The following is a 25175-nucleotide window of genomic DNA, read 5'->3' as shown; positions in this document are numbered from 1 at the left end:
GAGGAGAATTCTCAGACCTGTACTCATCCTGTGTCCCCCCCGTTGTCTCCACAGCCTCCCATAGTTCCCAAAGTGTCCCACGAGGGGGACACGTCCAACTTCGACGTTTACCCAGAGGACGACTGGAAGAAAGACCCTCCCGTGCCTCCGAAGGACTTAGAGATCTTCAAGAACTTCTGACCACTGAGCCTGCTTTATATTTATTGACGGAACGTCCACCACATGTAGAATAGCAACTGTTCCAGGTACCGTCGCGGGAGGAGACCCTTATCTATCATCTAATAACGGCCTCCCTGAAGACAAAACTCCAATATCATACCACAGAGATGCTTTTTTTTTTATATTTTTATTTATCTGACTAAAAAGTCTTTTGCTGTTTTTTTTCAATTTTTTATTTTTTTTGTTTTTCTCTCTGAGCCTGCTCATATGCAAAACTAAAGACTGTTAATTTCTAGGTTTAAAACACAGAGAACAATCAGGTCTTTTTTTATATTCTCATGTTTTTATATGTTTTTAAAAAATGTGTTCATGCAAGTCGTATTAAATGTGACTCCTAGACCGGTGCTGTAGCCCGTCAGCTGGCCAGTAGACGACTCTCTGTAGTCACGAGTCACTTTACTTGGTAATGCGTAGCACTAAAAGAAAGGTGCCTTACATCACAGTGTGATGGGCATGATGTCTCGCAGTTACACCTGAACTAGTGCTTTTTTTTCTCTCAGCCGTCGGCGCCGCGTGCAGAACTGATGAACACTCCGCGCACGCGAGCTGCCGAACGCGCTCCCGTGTCCTCCCACTGTAAACTCTCCCTGCTCTGTTATCTCCAGCTTTACTCACAGCCAGCGGTTATTACCGTCCAGCTGGTCTACACACTTCACTTATCATCATCATCATCATCATCATCATCATCATCATCATCATCATTGTTGTCATGCTTTTAAAGCTCATGAGAGGTGCTGGGGATGTGAGCTACGTTACAGTATTCATCACTTACTACTCTGCAGAATGCTTCGTCTGCTATTTGGGGGACAATATTGGCCTTTTAAAGTTTCACAAAACTTGATTTTATGTTCGCTGCCATTAAAATCCAAGTGATGATGTGATTTATTTTTGTGCCTCACGCTTCATTACAGAGCTGCTGCTAGTCAACTATTCCTCTCCTCAACTCCTCTCCTCGCGTCTTAGTCCCCCGCCCACGGAATAGGAAGCGAGGGGAGATGAAGCGAGGAAATATTTTTTTAGGTTTTTAACTATAAAACGTTTAATCTGTGATCTGTCTTCACTCCGGTATAGAGATGTTAATCATTAACCGTTTAATCGACATTAAGCGTTTTAACCGATTAACGCTATCAATTAAAACGGTTAAAAGAAACGTTAATAATTGATTCAAAAGCTGAGCGGCTCAGAGGAGCGGCTCGTCTTTTTAAGGAGGTCCACCTTAACAGCCCACCTTAAGAGGCGGAGCCGGAGTTGCAGGATACAGGAAGTCGGCACCTGTCTCCGGCTCGCTTGAGCGCTCCGGAGTTGTAGTTTCGTAGCATTTATTCACCGACAAATAAACTGTACAAACACTGCTACACCTACGTTCACAGCTGTAACGCCACCAACAACCTCACACTGTCGGAATCTTCGCTAAAGTTACGCAGACTACGTGTGCGGCGGCGGCGAGCACGAAGCCTCCGGCAATGCTAGATTTGCTAGATTTGAACGTAGCACAAACACACACACTGTTTGTCGGACACTCGCTATCGTTACGCCGCGCAGACACACAGCTGACAACCTGCTAAACTAAACTAAATGTGCGGTGGAGACTTTTGCTGGGAAAGTGGCTGCATGTCCGCGACACTACACGCAGCATCGTAGCTGCTAAGTTAACGCTCCCGGACGGGTGAAATGGGGACTCCTGTCAACGAATATCTGTTGTGCTCCTGCAGCTTTAGCATCCCTACTCCGGTATAAAGCTCAGCGATGTTGACGTGTATCAGATCAGTCCGGTCGGCGGCAGCGTCTAATCAGTGACCGATATCCTATAAGGGGGAGCTGGGGCGTGTCGGTCGTTAAAAAACTTCCGTGAAGGATACACCGGTGTATCCTCGCTTATGGCTCCTCCGGCAAGCCTCCTCGCTCCTCCAGATGCATTTTAGGAATAGGGACGTCCTCCGAGGCGGAGCGCTGAGATCGATTTCCTGGGTCACAAGCCAGAGTAGACAAGGAGGCAAAACATCGGGTCCTCACTCCCAACACGTCACATCGGGACTCCTTTAGCGTCATTTTTGAACGTGCACGGACTTTAACTCAAAGTTACGTACGTAGTAAACACTCTAGGTGTGTTTTTGTGTTTTCTCAGAAGACGGCATGTTAGACCAGATATTTTATCAGGCAGCTGACATCCTCACCTCGCCACGCTTTCACTCATCCACACACATCCATGTGCTGCTGCTGCCACGCTCACCACCATCCAGTAAAAAAAAAAAACAGAATCACTCCCATGATTTAATTGCTTTCACATCGCAGACAAACTGTTGTAGAGCATTCTTCTTCTGTCGTCTTAAAGTGGCAATAGACCAGTTTTTTAACTTGTGAAATAAATGCTGATTGTACAGTGTACTGGCTGTAGAGTAATGACACCATCGGCACTTTCACTATGCAATTCTGTCTTTACGACAGCGGCGCCAACAATAATACCACTGGGAACCACACGGGTGTCGAAAAGTTGTCTGTTTCCACTTTAACACAAAGTAAAGATTTTTGAAAAAGGATCCTGTAAATTAAAGATATGTACTGAAAGGTTGAAAAATAAACTGTCTATCTAACGACAACATATAGCAATTATAATAGTACATTTAGGATTTTACTGGCAATTAAATTAGTATCAATAACAACAAATGCAGTTCGGTGTGCTGAGGATCTGCTTTTTGCAGATGATGTGGTCCTGTTGGCATCAATCGGTCCGTGACCTCCATCACTCACTGGATCGGTTCGGAGTGTGAAGCGGCCCGGATGAGGATCAGCACCTCTAAATCTATATACAGTAGCTTCTTTTCTACCTTTCATTGTGGAACTTTAAGCAAATGGCACAAGTTTGTATGAAGACTTAAGGAAATGTGATAAGAAAGAAACATTCTCTTCTCCTCGTGTCCTGCCTGGTCCTTTCTGTCGTCCTCCTCCTCCTACTCCTCCCTCTCTCTCTCTCTCTCTCTCTCTCTCTCTCTCTCTCTCTCTCTCTCTCTCTCTCTCTCACACACTCTTCATCCTCCCATCACTCAGCCGCCGCCACTGCTGTCGAGCGGCGCTCTGAAGGTCAGCCGTGTAGTCAGGCAGTAACGCTTTCATATTCATAAAATGGAAATCTGACATTTGGGAAATGAACTCTTCATTTCAGTGATGTGTTTAAAGATAGACAGAAATGCAGCGACTCTCTCTCTCGGCTCACAGCTCTGAGTGGCTGTAACAGAGGAGAGCATCACTACACACATGATACTGTCATCTACAGACCTTCAGCATCATGCAGAGGTAAACATCTGTTCTGTTCTCTGCTCTGAAATGAACGGCAAACATATTGCATTACAAGACTGAAATATTAAAATAATTTTAATTTGTATTTATCGTTGTAGGTCTATGGTACGACGCAGTATTGAGGAAAAATTATAAATCTGAGATCTGAGAAAGCTATGATGAATTAATATTACTTTTTTCTCAGGTAAAAAAAATAAAGTTATGACTTTATTCTCGTAATATTACGACTTTTTTCTCGTAAAGTAACGACTTTATTCTCGTAATATTACAACTTTTTTCTTGTAAAGTTATGACTTTATTCTCGCAATATTACGTTTTTTCTCGTAAAGTTATGTCTTTCATTCTCGTAACATTAGGACTTTTTTCTCGTAATATCACAACTTTATTCTGTAAATCTCAGAGGTAGAGACGAATGACAACAATATTGAGAGTTAAAAATGGATTTAGAGACTAATGTGTGAGGGTCAGTTGCCACTCAGCAGGCAGGTTGGGTTCATTATCTCTGAGCAGACGCAGCTGTGGAGCCTAATTGGCCCTGATGAGGATCAGCTGGTTGAAGCCTATATCTACCCCTGGTTTCAATGCTCAGGTGCTGAATCATTGTCTCTTTGTCAGAGGTAGTGAGCGTGCTGTCCTGTTCTTGCTCTATCTGTATAGGGGGTGTTTGAATCTGCAGAAGTACCACGTGAACCTATCACTATTTAGCTTCTTCTCTTCTCTGGAGTCTCTTAGAGTGGGTTAGGTCTGTGTGGCCTGCCTTCGCTGGTCCTTTTGTTTCATTTATGTTCTAGTCAGCTGCTCGGCAGTGGTGTTTTAATTTTAGTCTTTTCAAGTTTTATTGTGTATAGGGAGCCTTCCTTTTAGGCCTGTTTTCATTTGCTGTTTCCCCTCTCCCTTTGAATCGCTTGCGATTTTAGTGGTTATCCTTCAGGATTAAATTAAATATTCCCCTGGTCTGCAATTGCGCCCACCCAAAATTATGAATCTACACAAAATAAGCAGATTGTATTAAAATAATGACATTTTAATAAAATATAATATATAGATATTGCGCGTTTGAAACTGTCAGGATTTCTGTCCATTTGTGATGTCACAAATACACAATATTTAGACCGTTATACGGTTTTAAACATTCTAAATGTGTCCCAGTTTATTTCCTGTTGCAGTGTATGTAAATAACACCAGCTGACAGGATGTAAACATGGACCCAAGCTGTTGCCTAGCAACGCAATTCCGTTGCAATTCCGTTGAAATGCACTAAAACGGAGTGTTTCAGGCAGAGAGTGAATACAGGTATATTCAAGCAGACAGTACGAGGAAAATAATGTTTTTTTTTTAACATTACAGCATGTAAATATGTTCTAGTAGAAACACAAAATACAAGTATGAACCTAAAAATGAGCACGGTATGGGACCTTTAAAGAAATTTCTGTAGAAAGGAAAAAAAATGTATGAGCAATTTTGCAATGAATTTCCCTGTTAGTGGGAGTCTAGACTAACAGCTCCAGGAGGTCGATGTTTTTTCCCTCCAGTGTGACTAAGGAGGAATTATTTCACCACAGGATGCATCAGCTCTGCATGATGGGAAAATGATGAGTAACTATGAATTAGCCCTGATTCCTCAGAGACATTATAACCATCACAGAGGCGGCTGCAGTTCCTCTCACTGCCACGTGGAGTCCTACTGTTGATGCTCAGATGGTGGATATTATGAATGCTTGGTGATCATTAAGCTCTCTGAGAGCCAGCAAGGTGTCGGTGTTTTTTCTTCCCTCATGAGGAAACCGCTGACGTGGCGTTCCCCAACTAGTACCATGTGTTTTTCCAACAGAGGTGTGACTGTACTCCATCTGTATCTCCTTAAATCTAATCACTATTTAACTCGGTATTTGACACAGATTATGGTGAGCTTTAATCTCTGAAACCCAAAGGTAGGACTGCCGTTAATGTGCTGAACTCTCACGGAGGCTTATTGTGTGTTTACAGTGGAACAGTGAGTCATGTTTGGTCTGGAGTCTCGCCGTGAGTGGTGACAGTCAGGACTGTGGAGCTGCACGCCTCCTAATAGTCCGCTAATGAATCCCTTATGAAGGGCTTTCTGGGACGATTTGCTGGAGTGATGGCAGAGGCTGCAGGAGTGCACGGGGATATAACTTCCCAGAAGGCCTCTGTGACTGGAAATGCTCAGTATCCCGTATCAGACACTAAAAAAACTGCAACGTGTACACTGAATTAACCATCTTACTATGTCGTGAATTTAGTGCGTCATGCAAACTGGCCTGCTACATTTCCCCAGAGGACGATCCCAAACAGGATGTGGAGGAAGATAATCCATCACGGAGAACGTCATGCCGGCTCTAAACTGGAGATAATCAGGAGAACTTCTCAAAATTTAAGCGAGGAAATATTTCTACTAGGGATGCACCGATGACACTTTTTTTCAGACCGAGTACAAGTACTTACATTTGGGAACTCGAGTACCGATACGAGTACTTCTCTGTGCCAAAAGACCCTCGTTAACAGCCAGCTAGAGGGTGTTATATTAAATAAAATATATAGAAAGAAGGTTCAAAGAAGAGCTACCATACTCTGAGAGAGACGTCACACAAGGAGACGACCTCCTCTCGTATACAGGAGACACAGAGGGGATGTGATGGAGTTCTATAAGCTCGTTCACAGAGTAGATGATATCACAGCCGAGCATAGCTGGGATTTAAGAGGGAAAGTGCATCTTTAAGTGTTTCTCTGAGAAGAGGAAAACAAGCTTTTCACACTCTGTTCTATAAAAACATGACGGAGCTTCCAGAGGAGGTAGATACAGATTGGATCACTTATGGTCAACTAAGGATAATTGGTGTAATTATAAAGCTGACATCCACCTGCAGAGATCACGTCAACCAGTCAACAAGCAAAAGCTTCATTTCAGCTGAGTGCTGAGTGATTGGAGGGTTATTCAGTGTGTTGATTTTCACTGAAACCCTTTATACCCATTAATTTTAGTGTATTTTATTTGGGGAAACTTTAAAGGAGGGTAAAAGGAAAAATAAAAACTATATTTCAGTTTCCTTAATTGTTTATTGTAGAGGCATTTGTTCATTATTATTATTATTAAGGAGGCATTTTATTTTATATTATTATGTGGATGGTATAGTTTAACTCTCCTGTACCACAGCTCGTGCGCGGACAGGTTATAATGCCAACTTTAGAGAGGCTATAAGAGACAGACGTGACAATGATTCTGATGCTTCAGCCGACGGCGAATGGATTCATTAGTCGGTGGCTGAATGTCGTCCAGCGGTGAAATTGAAATCAAGTGGGGGAAAAAAAAAGCTTCAGATGAATGAATAATGAACACTTTAAGCCCCCGTAGAAATCAGAGAGCTGTCTGGCACCAGCTCTGATCCCACAAGAGAGAGATTTTCTACCACTGATAGATTAATATTTGAGGCCTCATACTCAAACGTATGTACACCCTGAATATTCCCCTTCAGTTTGCCTTTTTTTGATTTATTCTTTTATTAGCATGTAAAGCACCTTGAAGTGCTTTTATATGAAATCAAATATGAAGTTTTTTGGTTTTTTTTATGGCTGCATTATTCCACCAAATAGAACAAGACTGTAGATCATCTACATGATTTTATACCAGTTGAGTTCTATGAGTACAACGTTAGCATATCTTTGTTAGTGAATGACTAAGGTCTGGAGAGGCACACTAATGGAGGTCCTTTAGATGAGTGAGCAGCTCATGTGATGTATCTGAGGTAATATATACACTGTAAATCATCGGTCTTGTGGAGTCTTCTTAGTGTCTTATTGTCCCTGTGAAGCTCCACCCACCCTAACAACAGGGTGCGCTTGTTTACGTGCCCTGTGATATCACTTTAATAACAAGTCAGCACTCAGGTCATGTCAGCACGCAGCGGTCAACTGGGGGATTCCTGTCATCAGCAGAGGTTGTGAACGCACCACCACACCCTGCTGGGTGACAAACACCCACCCACCTGGGCTCCTCAGGCTAACCTCAGCAGGACCAGAACTTTGCAGGCACCGCTGGGAGGTTATTAACGCCATGTGCAAAAAAAAAAATAGTTCAGACAGAAAAAAATAATTCAGAAATTGATCTCTGAATTCTGAGGAAGATGAGTTCAGAGTACCCAGAATAAAAAAAAAATCATGGTCTTCATCAGAATTGTGGAACTTTAGTCTCAGATGTCTGAATTCATATTTATTAAATTTCCTTATGCTTTTTTCAGTGACAATTTCATGCTTCGATACATTCATTTCCGTATCACTGACGCTGGGGAGAGATGAGGTGAACTAGATTGGAAATTGATAGTTACAGTCTTAAATACAATTTTCAATACTACATAATTGGCGTTGTCGGCAGGATCGGTAGTAGAGAGAGAAAGAGAGAAAGCGCTCGCTACCGGTGTCCCTAAATAATCTTCCCTCACTCCCCAGGGTCCTAAAGGCACCCCTGTTACACTTGGACCACTTTTCCTGCTTCGATACATTAATTCCCCCCCAACGCTATCACTGACGCTGTGACCTGTGTTGAGGTTTTAAAACGTGAATCAGGAAGAAATGTAAATTGAACATAATTCATAAAGAGAAACATGGTCATTGCGGTTCTACAGGTGCTTCAGTGTTGCCCAGTGTTGCTGAGAGGAGGTTCTACCTTCATCTGGTTTAATTAGAGGGGACCAGGTGTTGGAACAAAGTGCGGTTTGATTTGAGAGGCGGTTGATTGTAGCTGCTGGACGGTCACTGAGCTCTCCACTGGTAGTCTTCATCACCGTCCTTCATCAGAGCTTCATTAATTATCTGGAATAACTAAAGCGTGTATTTGTTTCATGCTTTGAGCACCGCAAACAGAACTGATTGCTGCTTCATCCTCTCGTCCTCAGTTGGCTTTTGAATATGAAATGTAAGAGACAAAATAATGAAGATCACAGTAGCAATCCCGTATAGATCTGGGGATATATGAAATTACAAGGCTTTGCATATAATTTATTGCTCACTTATACTTCCTTATGTTTCTTACCATGCGGAATCATGGGCGGTCGACCTTTAAAACGACTCTAGATTCAATCGTACAGAAACGAGCCGGTTCCCATGCTATGAAATCTAATGATTTGGTGTATTATAAAATAATGCAAATAATGTTCAGAGCCAAATCAAAGTCACTCCCAAAGTTTTTTTCACTACGGGAGAGCAAATATGATCTGAAAAGTATTTGTAAATATACTGTACAAAAAGATAAAAACGGATATTAAAAGGAGATGTTTTTCTTTTGTTGGGGTCAAATTATGGAACAATGCTAATATAAATTTAAGGTTGGTTTTCAAAAGAAATGTTTTTCAAAGTTATTTTTGAGGGTTACAAGTGTGAATGATTTATTTTTTTATTTCTGGAGGGTAGCTTAATTTGATAAGAGCCAGACCACGGAGCAGTCAGCGTCCTGTGAGGAGCTACAGCAGCTGCTAGGGGGTGTAACCTTCCATCGATCTGGATCAAATTCAAATATGCTTCATTGGCATGAATGTTCAGGTTCCATTATTGCCAAAGCTAAGTAATGAATAATTACATTTCACAATATATCAAATGCATTTTAAATATATATTATCTTCCAGATGTAGTCAATCAGAATCATGTTCGGAGCTTGCAGCACCTCTTATTGTATGGCAACAGTCAACATAATTTATCAATTCAATGATCAACGATACAATATCATCCAAAACATCCTTTTTTTTGGTTCCCCTAATAGTGTCTGCAGTATTTGAACGCAGCCTCCTTACCTGACTCCTCCTCCACCAACCCGCGTTATATAAGACACCTGGGGCCTATAAGTCCTCTTGTTTCTACCTGGCATGCTGGTGTAGAGTTGGTGTTGCTGCAGCTTTTACCTCAGCCCATGCTTCCACTGAACAGTTCTCTGTTCCCCCCGTGGTGTCTGACCTAAAGTAACCCTGCTGCTGCTTTAGTTTGCATTAGTTTTAGTTTTCTGGGTCCCCTGCAGACCCCAGAGGTCTACCTTCTGGGTCCCCTGCAGACCCCAGAGGTCTACTTTCTGTCACAAGCTTTTCAGTTTCCCTGGAACGGCGTTTCCGTGGCGAGGCGGGCAATTTGCATGTTTCGCCATTACAGAGGAAGCGGTTGTAACTGGACTTTACGTCGTCCAATCCAAGAGTCCAGGCCTGAAGACATCCACACGGCCATATTGTGTTATTGTCATAGAGTCACCTACTGACAACAGGAAGCCGAGGGCCCGCTCGTCGCTGCTTGTGGCTTTAATTCACTTTCTACTTCTCGCCACATTTGTAACATTGGCTGCTGTGAAGCATCAGACTGGGATGTTCTCCGTAATTCACACTTAGAGGACAATGATGAGCTCATGGGATTCATCACAGCGTCCATCACCTTCTGCTGTTTCCCCGACAATAAACCCTGGGTCACCGGAGACATCGGGGTCCTCTGTTTTGCAAGACGGGGCTTCCATAGATAGATCTTTACGGTTTTGGTGCTTCCGTGTAGTTTGTGTTGGAGTCTGAGTCTGAAACAGCGTAGCTACACGCGATCGCAGCATGGGACACCGACCCGCAACCGACTGTTTGTAACACGTAAACAATCCATTTTAATATGTAATTTCTCATTGTTGCGAGCGCCACAAACCATTCCCCTCCATCGTACCGGAGAGGATGCTGAACTTTCAGAGATTTTGAAACCCATCTGCGTGATTGATACCACTGTGGGAAGCTGCGAAAATATGTTTTTGTTATTTGGGTGAACCAACCCCTTTAATGTCAAAAAATATTGCTTGTAAATCAAATATCTGAGAACCACCAGTATATCACATCATGGTGACTCAACACCACCAGAAACACATTTGGCATCACATCTGAGCTGCTGCGAGTGAGCGCAGAAACTTTTTTTTTTTTTTCATTTCCACTCCGTATTTCTTATTTTTGCCAGCTTGTGTTTGCTTGTCTCTTCGCGTGCACGTCACGGTGGAACTCCTCTCTTGGTAAACGGACACACATGCCCCGGTGCTCCCCATCCGTCAGCTCAACAGCTGGATGTGATTGAACCTTCCTCCGCTCCCGTCCTTAAGTCCTCCGGAGACGACGACACGCACACACACACACACAGTCTAGTCTCGCTGTCTCTCTCGTCTAACCAACCCTCTGGAGAAGGCACCAGTAGGAGCTCAATCATCCAGGCTTCCCCTCAAATAGCGCCCATGTGTTTCCAATGTACGCTTGACATTTCTCTCCCAGCTCCCTAGAAATCATTTCATTGATGGATTTTCATATTAGCTTTCCCCTCTTGCTGCTACTTAGCTGTTCGGCCATGCTTGTTTGCACATTAAGCCCACTTAGCCTCGCGACCTCTTGACACAGAGTAAGTGTTGCGGCGTTTCCCTGGCGCTCGGCGGACGCTCCGCTGTCGAAGCACAATGTGGGATTCGCCGCTATTTGGAGACGTCTTCTTGGCACGGGAGGAAGGAAACATTAAACACAGGCTGATGGCTGTAAGACAAGAGAGAGATTCATCATCCCGGCTGGCCAGGACCACATCCAAAACGCTGCTGCCTCGCTCAGTTGGCCCCGCCGCAACTCAATGAATCATCCTAATTCCTGATGGATAATGTGTCTTCTTTACAAAGCTGCGTATCCATGGCCGTGTTAGATAGTGTGCACGGCGACCAGCTGGCCTAATTCAGCAAAAGAACAGCCGCCACACTGCCCGGGAGTGTTTTCATATTTGCTCCGTGGAAGCTCCAGGAAGGAAAGAAACTCACGCCAGTCGCCCATCTACCCCTCTATGAATCACGGATAACTCATTGAGAGTGTCCAGACACATCGCTAACGTGTAAGCATGGAAATCTGGTTACCTCAGACTCCGCTGTTGAAATGCACAGTGATCCTGTTTTAATCATCTGCCCCTCAACACCCACTTATTACAGCTCCCTCTGTGTGTACTTGTACATCTAGAGTATGCTTCACAGGCCTGTTTGAGGGTTGTTTGCTTTGGACGGAGCCAGGCTAGCTGTTTCCCCCTTGTTTTCCAGTCTTTATGCTAAGCTAAGCTAACCGAATGCACGCGGTGGCTTCGTATTCATCGTGGTGTCATCGAACTCTCCATCAGAAAGCCTATTTTTCAAAAAGTCAAACTTTTCCTTCAAGTACATTTAGCTGATAATACTTATGTACTGTATTATACTACGACAAGTACCTCAGTAGGCCCCTACTGACCCACAACTATGGTGCTTTAATGGCCTGATAACAGTCCAAATCAGGTGACACTTTACACTTTGGTACAACTTGTTTTGTTTGCACATTATCGGACTATTACAGGGTTGTTTGTAGCTCATAGAAAAGTGCAGTGCCTAGTTTTAATTTAATTTTTTTTTTGACAAGTTAAAGCTGCAGTAGGCAGTATGTTTTTGACATCATTGGGCAAAAATCCCATAATAACCTTTCAGCATATTGTAATTCAAGTGTTCTGAGAGAGACTTCTGCACCCCCTCATGGCTCTGTTTTCAGGCTTTAGAAAAACTAGCCCGTGACGGGAGACTTTGACCAATGCATAATAATAAGTTAAAGGTCCCATATCGTGCTCATTTTCAGGTTCATACTTGTATTTATGTTTCTACTAGAACATGTTTACATGCTGTAATGTTGAAAAAAAACAACGTTATTTTCCTCATACTATCTGCCTGAATATACATGTAATTACCCTCTGTCTGAAACGCTCCGTTTTAAGGCGTTTTAATGGAATTGCAATGGAATTGCAATGGAATTGTGTTGCTAGGCAACAGTTTGGGTCCATGTTTACTTCCTGTCAGCTGATGTTATTCACATACACTGCAACAGGAAATAAACCGGGACACATTTGGAATGTTTACGTTTAAAACCATGTAATGGTCTAAATATTGTATATTTGTGACATCACAAATGGACGGAAATCCTAACGGCTTGTTTCAAACGCACTATTAATGAATACGGGCTGTGTGTATTTCTCCGTATATTGAGCGTTTTGATAGTTTAACAGTTTTTATATAGGACTACTTTATAATGTAAAAGGCCTGAAAATCTCACTTTTTACAATATGGGACCTTTAATTCTACTACAGGAGAGACTTGATGCTCTCTGTGTGTATATCGGTATCGGACAAAATGAGTTGGAAAATATCGACATATTGGATATCGGTGATGGTGCATCCCTAATAAAGACTGATTGTGATACTGTACTGAGTTGTGGGAGCATATTTCTCCTCTTCCTGAGCCGTTCTGTCTCCATGTGTCTGCTTGGCAATGGTCCCTGCGAATCCCCCCTCTCCATATGCTCATCCAGCCTTCGTCCACGTGTTTCTGTTCCAGAGATGCATCTGCCTAAACTCCCAGCAGCACTCGGAGGCCTGCTGTCCCATCTGCCTCCTGCTGAGCATCCCATAGTTTTTACGATACACTACCCCGTATCCGTTTTTTGTTTGCAATTATATAAGCGTGTGTCCTCTGTAATCTTTTATGTTTCACCTGGGAGGAGGAGGAGGAGGAAGAGGGGGAGGGGTAGCCTGTGTTTGGCTGCGTCTGTCTCAGTTTACCGAGCGTGAGATGATCACGGAGTGAAGAGTTGATTCATCTCTACAGTGAGCTTCCCCATAGTGTGTTCCATGTTGCAGTAGGAGGCCAAGCTCAGTGTCAATCAGGTAAAACCTGATTGTTTCTTAAACCTCTAGAGGACGTGGACCGTATGACTCTAGTCAATCAGGAGCAAAGGCTGGAGTAGAGAGACGTTGGGACTGATTGTACGTGGATAAATGTGTCAAATGCAATGTAATGATGTGGACTGGTCTAGAATGATGGACTAATGGTGGACTGACAAAGCATGTGACGTGTTTCCTTTAACTTTATGACACAGGGAGAGCGCTGTAGCTGCTCACAGGCTGTAATACGATGCTATTACATCCACTAAAAGGGCTTGTTATTGCCATGACCGGTTCTGATTGATATTAGAAGTGTCTGACATTATGGAAAGAGTCTCGCTCAAGGGGAAATCTCTGTGAGGTGACGTGTTGCCAGAAGACAGCGGTGGAATAGAGGAACACATCCATGGTGGAAAAACCGCAGTGTTTGTTGTGTTGGAGGATCAGAAAGCTCTTAGAATCTATTTAACCTAACCTTTCTATGGTATTTATTTAATTACTAATTATTATGTTCTATGTGCTGTTTTATTTATTTTTTTACTTTTAATTAATTCATTAATTCATTAATTTAAGGTTTCTATCTCACTACCATGAATTATATTATTGTAGCGATTATTACCTTTCATTTGAACTAATTAATTAAATTATTTTTAAAGTTATTTTTATTTAATTTTTTCTGTAACTTTACGGATTTATTTATTATGAATTTTCCAGCTGATCCAATATTTGTTTTTATCTTATAAAATCTCGTAGGAGAATTTTCTCAATATTTCACCAAATTTGGAGATACATTGATTAACATTAATGGATTTTTCGGTCACTTGGGAACTGCAGAGTTGGTGAGAATTCTCCGTCGGTTCTTCACTATCTCACATTACACATAATCGGTGTTGATCTAAAAATGTTGCGAGGGTACAGCTTCAGAGTAAAGTAGAAAATGCCGTCATAATCATTGAGTTGCATCATATAAGAGACCCAACATAGACTATATGATCCAATCTTTGGCCGACAGCAGTGGCTCATTGCGCTAGGCAAACCCAGCCCAGCATGAATACAACTATCATTTCATTACCCGGCGGAAGGAGGGGGGGGGGGGGGGGCGTGATAACACAAACAGGCTGCTATCATCACATGGATTGTCAGTGACAGTCTCACAGTTGGCCGCTGCAGTTAGTAGGAGTGGATTCCCATATCTGTCTCTCTTCATTGACCTGCAGGAGAAACACTTTTGTTCATGGTCAGGTCATGCGAGGTCATGAGACATTACAGTAGAGTCTGATTTCTGATCCACGTCCAGGGTGAACGTCTATACATCCTGTCTTTGATATAATAAATGGGTGTTTCCAGCAGCTGTAACCAGTTAAGTATGATTTCATCCTCTCTTCTCTCTCTCTTGACTCTCTGCAGAGAGGTCCCTAACAGCATCTCTTTTCCTTTCTTTGTCGTCCACTGTGGGATCTCATTGGCAGTCCTCTTGCTTTCTTTATAACGTCCACGTTTTTTTTTTTGCCGCTTCCATCTTGTGCTAATGAGGGCCCTGCCGCTCACCCCCTCGTCGGATGAGGAACCTGGGGATCGGAGTTGTGTTGACAGATGTTTTCCATCAGCTCCTGGTAGTTTTTACTGCGTAGGTGTGACTCACCTCACCTCGGTGCTGTTGGTCCGTTAGCAGAGAGAGGTGCTACTCTCACTGATGCACGCAGATATTACAAAATGGGCTATAGGACAGCATTACACGGGCCTGGAGCAACCTCTGACTTATCAACCTCTATCAGCAACACATGAACACGACACCTGATCTTCTGCAGAGCACTTCCTGTTTGAGCAGCCACGGCTCTGGCTTTGTGAAAAGAGGAAGGGAATTTAGATCAATGGTTTCACTTTAGGAATGCACCGATACCAGTATCTGGTATCTGGTATCGGGTATCGGGTCCGATACTGTGCTCATGTACTCGTACTCGCAAAACGGCGCCGATACCACTTTACGGCAGCGTGACGTTGACCTCTCATCACCATCTTTCGGGTCATTTCGCACCCGAATGACGCGCTCGAGCTGGCTGTCAACGACGGTCTTTTGGCACAGAGAAGTACTCGTATCGGTACTCGTATCGGCGAGTACCCAAATGTAAGTACTCGGTCTGAAAAAAAGTGGTATCGGTGCATCCCTACTTCGCTTTATTCATTAAAACTGACACCAGTTCATCCTGAGAGTCCAACCATCACTTCCATTAGAACAGGTTTCTGGCTGATATCCAATTCTTATTGAAGCACCAATATTGTCAAAATGACACACGATTGCACCAGCGCTGCTTCCTGTTCACACAGCGAACCCTCAACCCTTCACTCTAGTTATAATTGAACTAAACACCAGCAGCTTTAAAACAGTCAGCAGCTCTGCAACGTCTGTTATTTTTTGCAAACTCCGAGCCGCTCCATATCGCTGAGCGTTAACTCTCTGGAGACGGATCTCGCCGCTGATGGAGACAAATGGGCCTGGCTGAATATCCCCCCGTCCCCCAGCTGAGGAAACAGAGCAGCTGGCTCGTGCCCAGGGAGGGAGCGGACGCTGCCGAGAGGGAGACACTCGATGGAAGAGGAGATTTGCCGAATGAGCAGACGTGCTTTAGATTTGAAACGATGCTCCCTGGCACTGATAGCTCCCGTGGGAAGCACTGGGAGCATGCTTTATCTCCGTGATCTGGCTCCACGTGCACCTCAAGGACCGATGACTGAGGTCAACTTCTCGATGACATGATGAGAAAATCACACTGTGAACTACGGTTGTCAAGCTAACAGCTAAACATTACAGAGTGCTCAATAACAGGTGGTCACCAAGCAGCCGCGCTCTCTCATGAAACTCTAGCATGCACATCATCATTCCCTCGCATAGCTTTCTCATGATCCAGCTGCCAGACTCATCTTTGTGTTCGTGGAAATGCCAGACAAGGGAGTCATCTACAGCTGATCAAGTTGAGACCTCCCAGTATGACTTCTGCTCATACCGGTATGTCTGGATAGAACCAGGATCTCACATCGTTCAAGGTATCAACTGAAAAGAAGATTCATATCACAAAGGAAGAGAATATCAGGCTGTGCAGGCTTATGAAATGAATTAAAATAAGTGAAATCCAGCTGTAGATTAAAGAGTCCTTCAGAGTTCATAAATATAGGTCAGATTAGTTTTACATGTGCTTTGTGTTTTACCCTTTCATCATTTATTCGTTTAGTCTCCTACGGTACGTCTACCGGAGAAAATGGAGCTTGTGATCAGAACTAATCGCACAGCCTGAAGCGCTCGAAAAAGTTATAATGATTGCATCAGTCATTATCAGTAAAAGAGCAAATTCAAGTTTTATATGTAGCCTACCATTTTGTTTCCAAATGTGAAATACAAACATAATATTTCATTAACTTTAATGGAATTATCATGAAAAGCACTAAAGCAGACTGTCCTCCCCCCAAAAAAGACAATATTATTATTATTTAATTTTATTACACGCCTGCTATGTATAACAGACCGTTGCTAGGTATAAAAGACCGTTGCTATGTATAACAGACCATTGCTATGTATAGCAGACCGTTGCTATGTATAACAGACCGTTGCTATGTATAACAGACCGTTGCTATGTATAACAGACCGTTGCTAAGTATAACAGGCCGTTGCTATGTATAACAGACCGTTGCTAAGTATAACAGGCCGTTGCTAAGTATAACAGACCGTTGCTATGTATAACAGACCGTTGTTATGTATAACAGACCGTTGCTAAGTATAACAGACCGTTGCTATGTATAACAGACCGTTGCTAAGTATAACAGACCGTTGCTAAGTATAACAGACTGTCGCTATGTATAACAGACCGTCGCTAAGTATAACAGACCGTCGCTAAGTATAACAGACTGTCGCTATGTATAACAGACCGTCGCTAAGTATAACAGACCGTCGCTAAGTATAACAGACTGTCGCTATGTATAACAGACCGTCGCTAAGTATAACAGACCGTTGCTAAGTATAACAGACCGTCGCTATGTATAACAGACCGTCGCTATGTATAGCAGACCGTTGCTAAGTATAACAGACCGTCGCTATGTATAACAGACCGTCGTTATGTATAGCAGACCGTCGCTAAGTATAACAGACCGTCGCTATGTATAACAGACCGTCGCTATGTATAACAGACCGTTGCTACGTATAACAGACCGTTGCTAAATATAACAGACCTTTGCTATGTATAGCAGACCGTTGCTAAGTATAACAGCCCGTTGCTATGTATAACAGACCGTTGCTACGTATAACAGACCTTTGATATGGGCGCAGGTCAGATGTCGGACTCTGGAGGACCGTTTTTGTGTCAAAATATGGATTTCTTCAGTAAGTAGCCGTGTAATAAGCGGGATAATGTACAGCTAGCGGGCGCTTACAGACGGTGCAGCATCGCCCTGTCGGGGATTCTTTCACAACAAAGACCGGCTCGCTGTACATTATCCCTTACACAAGGCATATTTATGTTTATTGTTAGGCGGCGACCTCTTGTGTCCGTCATAATTATGACGGGAGCAAAGAAGGAAGTCAGGTGACGTAGTATAAAAAGTGACAAAATACATGCGCCTGTCGCCGGTCTCCAGCGGTCATATATGTGGTTTTAGGAATCATTGGATCGGTAGGACAGGACAGGAACTCCTCTGAATTTCCACCCCTGGTCCACATGTGTGTGTTATTTGATATGTCAGCATCCTTGAACATGACTGTTGGCATATATGTGTGTTTAATGGGTATGAACCCTTTCACATTGCTGTAATTAGTGTGCATGTTGTGTATGTACACCTGGCAGCCGGTGTGCAGGGCCTCCGACATGACCTGCTGCTCCTCCGTCTCAGGCGGCGCTGCATGTGCTTTACGATGGCGGCCACCAGACCCCTTTCCTTTTTATTTTTCTGCCCACCAGCCAGTCGACACAAGGCATCTGTAGGTCTGAGCACAGCTGCAGCACAGCAGGCAGGAGGGTGGGGTGGGGGCTGCTGATTCTCTCAAGTGAGGCTGCAAGCCAGCAGAATACAAAACGGTGAGAAAGGCTCGCCTTGAATGGAGGAAGTGACCTAGAAACCTGTGACTGAGCACACAGAGACACGAGGAGGGAGAACAGCAGCTTCCTCGGGGGCTACTGATGGACGTGTCCTGAACGTATGTGGCCACGTTAAAGAACCATTCTGCTTTATTACAAGTGTGACGTGATGCATGAGCAGAAATCAGTCAGTCTGATGCCTGTACTGTAGTTCTGCTTGTTTAGGGTCAGATAGGTCTCCATCTCGTTAGTTCTGTCAAATCTATATTTTTCCCTCATCATAACTTGGTTGGGTCTAATTGCTGGAGTGTGTTGCAGCCGAGGTGGTCGTGGCGTGATGATGTTAGCGGTCGGGTTCCTCCGGGTTCGTCTCCTGGCAGCAGAGCGCTTCGGAGGAAACGGAGAGTGTTTAAATCTCATTCCAGAAATGTGTGCTATTTATCTCTCTCTCTCTCTCTGCTGGTTCTCCTGAGCTGCTGGGGAAGCTGTCTGGCATCATCAATAAATGATCACTCTTGGAATTATTTTGTTTTATCGTGCATTTCTCCCGTGTCGGCCCTCAATCACATGCTGGCTCCCCAAAACGGGCACTCAGTCATGAGAACTCTGAGAACTCCCGGACCAACACGTTTGCTGGTTTCATGGGATTTTGTTGACAATAAGAGAAATACAGAATGACGCCAACCTTACCCTTTAAAATCATGCAAGAATACCTATTTCTTGGTCAGCAGTAACCTCACAAAACCCATGGATTCTTTCTGTTAAAGTGATGCTTTTGTTCTTTCTGGAAAATAAACACGTGTTATGGTTCTGACATATTAATGCAGTGTATATTTGGTCCATTTGGGACGTGAGTGCTTGTGTTTGGTCCTGTGTGGTTGTGAGGGAGTGTGCCTGCTAGGTGTGTGTGAAGAACAGATGTTCGTCCTGGTCCTGGAGGGTCTGGCTGACTACATCACAGAGTATGGAAACTTCAGTGATTTCTAGCTGGAGCTAAGATCAAGAGCATGTTGAGTGTGAGAGGCTGAGCAGGGAATGAGATTATACCTTCAGACTATTCTCCAACCAGAGGACAGGTCTGCTTCTCCTCCGTCTGAAGGAGAACATTACAGAGATCGGTACAGTACATTTGAATTTGTGTAGCTCTCTTGGAGACAGAAATGACCTCACTGATATCAGAAGCAAATTGAAACAAACCCAAGTAAAAACTACTAGTACTGTGTTTCTACCGCACGGTTCCATCGACTCGATCAACTCACCTTTTGGTACCAGGTCCTTTGCTCTACTTCATTTTCCACTGCAGATAGTTCCCCCTAAGAGTAGACTGCATTCTCAGCTGATCACCGTAGTGTACTGCATACTGTTTGGTTTATTGCTCGGCCCAGTCTGGACCTAGTGTGCGGCCTAGTGTGCGGCCTAGTGTACACCGTAGTGTACGCCATAGTGTACGCCATAGTGTACGCCATAGTGTATGCCGTATTGTACGCCGTAGTGTTCAGCTTAGTGTGCGGCCTAGTGTATGTAGTGATGTGCGTAGTGATGTGCGGCGTAGTGTGCGGCGTAGTGTGCGGAGTAGTGTGCGGCGTAGTGTGCACCATAGTGTACGCCGTAGCCTACTGTTTGGCGTAGTGTGCGGCGTAGTGTGCGGCGTAGTGTGCGGAGTAGTGTACGGCGTAGTGTGCGCCGTAGTGTGCGCCGTAGTGTGTGCCATAGTGTACGCCGCAGCCTACTGTTTGGCGTAGTGTACGGCATAGTGTGCAGCGTAGTGTGCAGCGTAGTGCGCGCCGTAGTGCAAAAATGGTGGGTTTGTTCAGGACGTCCCGTGTCTCGCTTGGAACCTCGACCTGAGGCAGTACCAAAAAAAGTACCAGATACCAGCTACTGGTTGCAATCCATGACTTTTGTTACGGTAATAAGAGCGAGTCGAGTTCAGCCGTACCGTACCGCACCCTGCAGCGGGAAAGTGGCATGAGACTAAAGCTGAAGCCGGTGTTAAAGAGTCCTAATCTGTGGCTCCTCTGATGGAACCCCAGAGTTAAAACTAGTTCAAATGCCTGTAGAACACCACTAGTGTAACATGTTTCACACCTCTTACTGTGGATAACATGTTCAACCGGCTCAGTGGTTCTAATAAGTCTGGCTGCTGGAACTGAACTCCCGTCTTTGGTAGAAAGAGATCTCACTGCTGGATCCTGAGTGACATCCATCAGCCTCCTCCCGCTGTCATCTGCTGTGGGTCAGGCTCTTACATGAGGTCATAACCGTCCCAGCGAGGAGTACACAGGGGGAGGAAATCGGCCGAGGTTGTGTTGTAAAGGCTCACACATGTTAACGTTCCAGAATGTGTCCAGGGGTGACAGAGTCATGGAGGATTTTCCATCCTGCAATGAGTTACTTTTTCCTCTCCTCTCCTCTCGGACTGTAAAGCTGCCTGTACTCCATAATGACTTAAAGTTCACCGAAGCTCTTATATCTGAACCTTTTCCCCCAATTTCTGCCTCGGTGCTCGGAGGCTGAAACGGCGTGGGCGTGAGAATAAATCTTGAGGGATCCTGCTTCACCTTGCGCTGCCTCTCTCTCTCTCTCTCTGAAAACAAGTCTGGAGGGGGAGAGGGATGGAGCGTTAATCCCTTTACCTTCTGCTGCCTCGTCAGCCTCCCAACGCCGCAGCCCGGCATGCATCTGCAGATGTTGGGAGGATTTCACCTTCTAACTTTGCAGGCTTCCCTTGGTGTTTACGTAACGTCCAAAACTGTATCCAAGCACTCTCTGGCGCGGCCCTCTGTGGGCTTTTTTTTCTCCAAGCAGATTGTCATTAGATGGCAGAAAGTCACCCCGAGCACATACGAAAGCCATATGTCTGACGGAGAGAGATTTATAGTGTGTGCAGAGGCAGCAATACTCTCGCTGAATCTCTTCACTCCTCCCTCTTTTATTGCCTTTTTCATTCAGTCGGCCTCAGACACGTTTATACACTCTCTGAAACTCTGCTTATTTTCAGGTGTGTCACGGTAGCTGGTGGCGTACAGAGGACCTACTCATCCACAGGACTTTATGGCACAGAGACTGGACTGATGGGGAAGGCCCATACAGACAATCCGCACAACCTCATGTCCCGCACTTTATGTTCTTATGCCACTATTATCTTTAGCAAAATACCATCCAGATTACAGAATCCTCCGTTATAATATAGACTTGTTATCTGCAGATTATCTGCACATGGCCACGAAAGGTAAATGTACGGTCAAAGAGGTTGTTTAAAGAAAGTTAGGCTAAACTAAAACTTATAAATTGCAGCATGTTATGAAGTGAAATTATCAGTATACTAGAAGTGCACTCGGAGAGCGCAGACCTCCGCCAAGGCAGGTTCAGCTTGCGCCATCATCCATATGTGTTTTTGTTTATGTTGAGATCAGCTGTACGTCGCGGAAAAGCATAGCTGAGCATCTTAAAATGACTTCAGTAGAAGTGGTCAGAAACAAAATAGAACTCACCTAAAGCGTCGTCGTCACTCTGTACAACAGGACCACATCATCTGCAAAAGGCAGCGATTAGATCCTCAGCACACCAAACCGCAAAGAAACGATTGAAACCTTCTAAAGAACAAACAATTAAAGATTAGCTCTGGTCTTGTTAAAGATCCTAGCAGAACCACCAAATTCCTAATTTCAGAGTTGAGTTTTAAAACATTTTATATTAGACCACTATTGGCTTCTATAACAGAATCAGGACGTGTTATTTTTAAACTCATTGAAAAGCATTGTTTATTCTAATGTGTGATATTTATTCAAAACAGATTGAATTGTTAAACTAAACTCATTACTTGCGAATAAGGTTCAGTCATAAAAAGTTCTTTCTTTTCTTCCATTACAGTGACCGCTCTTCCTCTGATGAAATGGATTCACTGGTGACAGAATCTTCCAACGTCAGCGTTTTTCTCTGGGGTTTTAATAGATCGGGTCTCAGGCCGTGTGTTCTTTTAGCTATCGAAGCAAATTCCTGTGGTCCGTGAGCCTCTCGTCACCGACCAAACCTCACGGAAGGAATCCCTCGTTGTAAAGATGAAACACGGAGAACTCGGCAACGCTAACCGTGTTCCAATCGCGTCATGTAATGACTCGCCAACAAAGGCTATTAAGTTTAATGGAAGTTGTGTCTCACTGCACTGAGGAAGTATCAAGCCAGAATTATGTTTTGGATTTGTTTATGGTGAAAATCAAGTCCATTATGACTGCACAGCTGTAATTTACCCCGACAGGTTCAGTCTTTGTACAGATGTCATAACAGTGTTCCACGGCGGGGATGATGCAGCGTGACAGAAACACTCAATACGTCCATCATCTGCGCACGGTCTACTCTGTGACTGACAGCGTGTCAGCAGAAGGGATTCCTCATCATAATCATGGAGACATTCGGATATAATTAATTGTCCATTTGCTGCTCTCACTCGGTGATTGTTGTAACACAGCTGTCATTCAATGTCTCGGTTCATGAAAGCTTCTTGACAGAGTTTGGTCCCTCTTTGTTGGTGTGCTCTGGTATAACAATAAAACACAGTCACCGTGACTATACTAGCAGCAACATAACCAGCTAAGAACTGATGTAGTGGTGCCTTCAGATGGGCTCGTTTTTATCGTGTTCACCAGAAGAGTCCATATCGACGCCCTCCTCTTGTCGTATTCATGACCTCGTAAATCTAAAGTTTCTGAAAGCTCCGAGTTCACGTGTTTGTTGACGTTGTCGGAAATGGCGGAGGCCTTGGCAGTTCGGTGCATGATAAGTTAATATATTGTAATTTCAGATGTATATTGTTTTTCTTCTTAATTTTATAACATGTTGATATTTCCAACGGCCTCATCTTTCTCCTCTGTCATTATATCTTTGCATTTCCTACATTATGTTATGCTAGCTTGTTAGCCTCCGTGGCTTCTAGACGCCGACAGAAACGTTAACATTGCCGTTGTTTAGCAGCTGTGATCTTCACAACTTAACCACTTGAACGCCACGCATACCGTGTGCAAGACTTCTCACGTTGTAAACACGAGCTCACGAGTTTCATTTGAAGGCACCAATATGTCTGTCAGTCCTTCACGCTGAATGTTGTATTATAAAACTGCTCGGATATTTGATCAAATGGAGGCACAGCAGACTTCCTGTGCAGCGCTGTTTTAGTCTTTTCAACATGTATTGAGTGTAGGGAGCCTTCCTTTTAGGCCCCTTTTCATCTGCTCCCTTTGTGGTTATCCTTCGGGATTAACTTTTAGATTCCCCCGGTCCACAATTCTCCCCGTTTCCTTGACACCTGGGTCTGCCGTGTCACTTTATACGTTGCCGCCACAAGGGATTGTGGGACGGCATTATCTCCTTTCCTTTGGTTAAAGGATGGGCGAGTGTTCCCTATGCTGAAGGAGATAAGGAAGGAAGCATTGAAGCACCTTTCCTTAGCATTTAGAGAAGTCGACCAGCTCTTATCGGGCTGACACTTACTGTAGATATTCCAGGTCATTACACTCAGTAAGGAACTTTCCTTATCAAAAAAACACCATTCAGAAAGCAGAAAGTTTGTATTATAATTGAAGAACAAGCCTCCGTCACACAGTGAGTGATGTGTTTGAGGGTTTCCAGTGTGTTAAACGTAACAGAAGAGAGAAACTTCATCAGCAGCACCATGTGAGTGATTGACAGTAAATACCACAGTGCAGGATGAGACATGCTGGCGTCCCCTGGCTGCTTCTAATGTTGCCTTACTGGCTCACTGGAAGCCACACATATTGAATGTTGGAAGCCTCACCAACAGAGAGAGCAATCCATCACGTTAGTCTTCATCTTCTGATTTAACAGCCTCCCGCTGTTTCTCAGGCAGTAACCGAGAGGAGTTCCAGGAACCAGAGCTGCTGGAAAATGTCGACTAATGTAGTTTGTATTGGAACTGATGGCTGTAAACCGCTCCACGGTTAGTTTATTGGATCCTAATTTGGAAATTGGCCATTCTTTTTTTTTTTTTTTGCATCTAGCAGCACAGTTGTGCTCAGAATCCAATGAGGACGTCACACCTTCAGCAGCGTGCTTCAACGCCTGTTTCTTCCCTTTCTCACCACTCAGCCCCGTGATGAGGATCGGTCAGCTGGAACTAAACTGTAAAATGCTGAAGTAGACGGAGTCCACCAATCATGGTGGACTCCCAGGGGTCTTCTACCTGCGTCTCTTCAGCCCCTCTCCAGTGGCTCCCTGGGGATTTTTAAAAATGGAAATGAATAACTGTTTTTGTTTACATTTTCATTTTTATTTATCATTGTTGTTGGTCTATGGTACGATGGTATGATGGAGTATTAGGGCCACATTGAGGAAAAAAATCTGAGAAAGTTCTGACTTTATTCTCGTAATATTACGACTTTGTTTCTCCTAAAGTTATGACTTTATTCTTGTAATGTTGTGACTTTATTCTGTAAATCTCAGATGTTTTTTCCCTCAGTGTGGCCTTAATACTCCGTAGTACATTTGCTCTTTGGCCCTCACTGCATTAGACTTACAGTATATACTATATACTTAGACTATAAACTGTGTTACCTTCATCACAATGCTCAAATGTTTGGCGGCTCCAGACAGATTTTTTTTTTTTTTATGCTTAAAATGGCTCTTTCATAGTAAAGGTTGCTGACCCCTGACCTATCACTTATGATAACATCATACTCAGAAAGGTAATGACTAAGATCTGAGAACGCAGTGAATAGGTCCAACATGGCAGTCAGAGAAAGCCCTCACATAACCAAACTTATAAGGTTAAAGTGTGACTTTTAATGTCCGCTGTAAACGTTCAGACATTCAGTGGTTTACAGACCCACTTCTCGCTTGACCTTTGACCTACTGCACTTATTGTGCATATTCATTTGTGTA

At 43.8% G+C, this 25175-nt stretch overlaps 1 protein-coding gene and 1 long non-coding RNA gene across 2 annotated transcripts in view; both read left to right on the top strand.

Annotated features, from left to right (window-relative positions):
* prkx (protein kinase X-linked) overlaps positions 1-1100 on the top strand; it is a 29025-nt gene extending 27925 nt beyond the window's left edge. Inside the window, exon 8 of the mRNA XM_074627826.1 lies at positions 55-1100. Coding sequence (XP_074483927.1) covers positions 55-180 — 126 coding nt within the window. The 3' untranslated portion in view covers positions 181-1100. The remainder of the gene's footprint in view (positions 1-54) is intronic.
* Positions 1-25175, top strand: part of LOC141763270 (uncharacterized) — a 71997-nt gene that overhangs the window by 32072 nt on the left and 14750 nt on the right. The window lies entirely within an intron of this gene.

The sequence above is a fragment of the Sebastes fasciatus genome, chromosome 24 (assembly GCF_043250625.1).
Source record: "Sebastes fasciatus isolate fSebFas1 chromosome 24, fSebFas1.pri, whole genome shotgun sequence".
NCBI lineage: Eukaryota > Metazoa > Chordata > Actinopteri > Perciformes > Sebastidae > Sebastes > Sebastes fasciatus.
The sequence above is the reverse complement of the archived record's forward strand: the minus strand, read 5'-3'. Positions and strand labels throughout refer to the sequence as shown.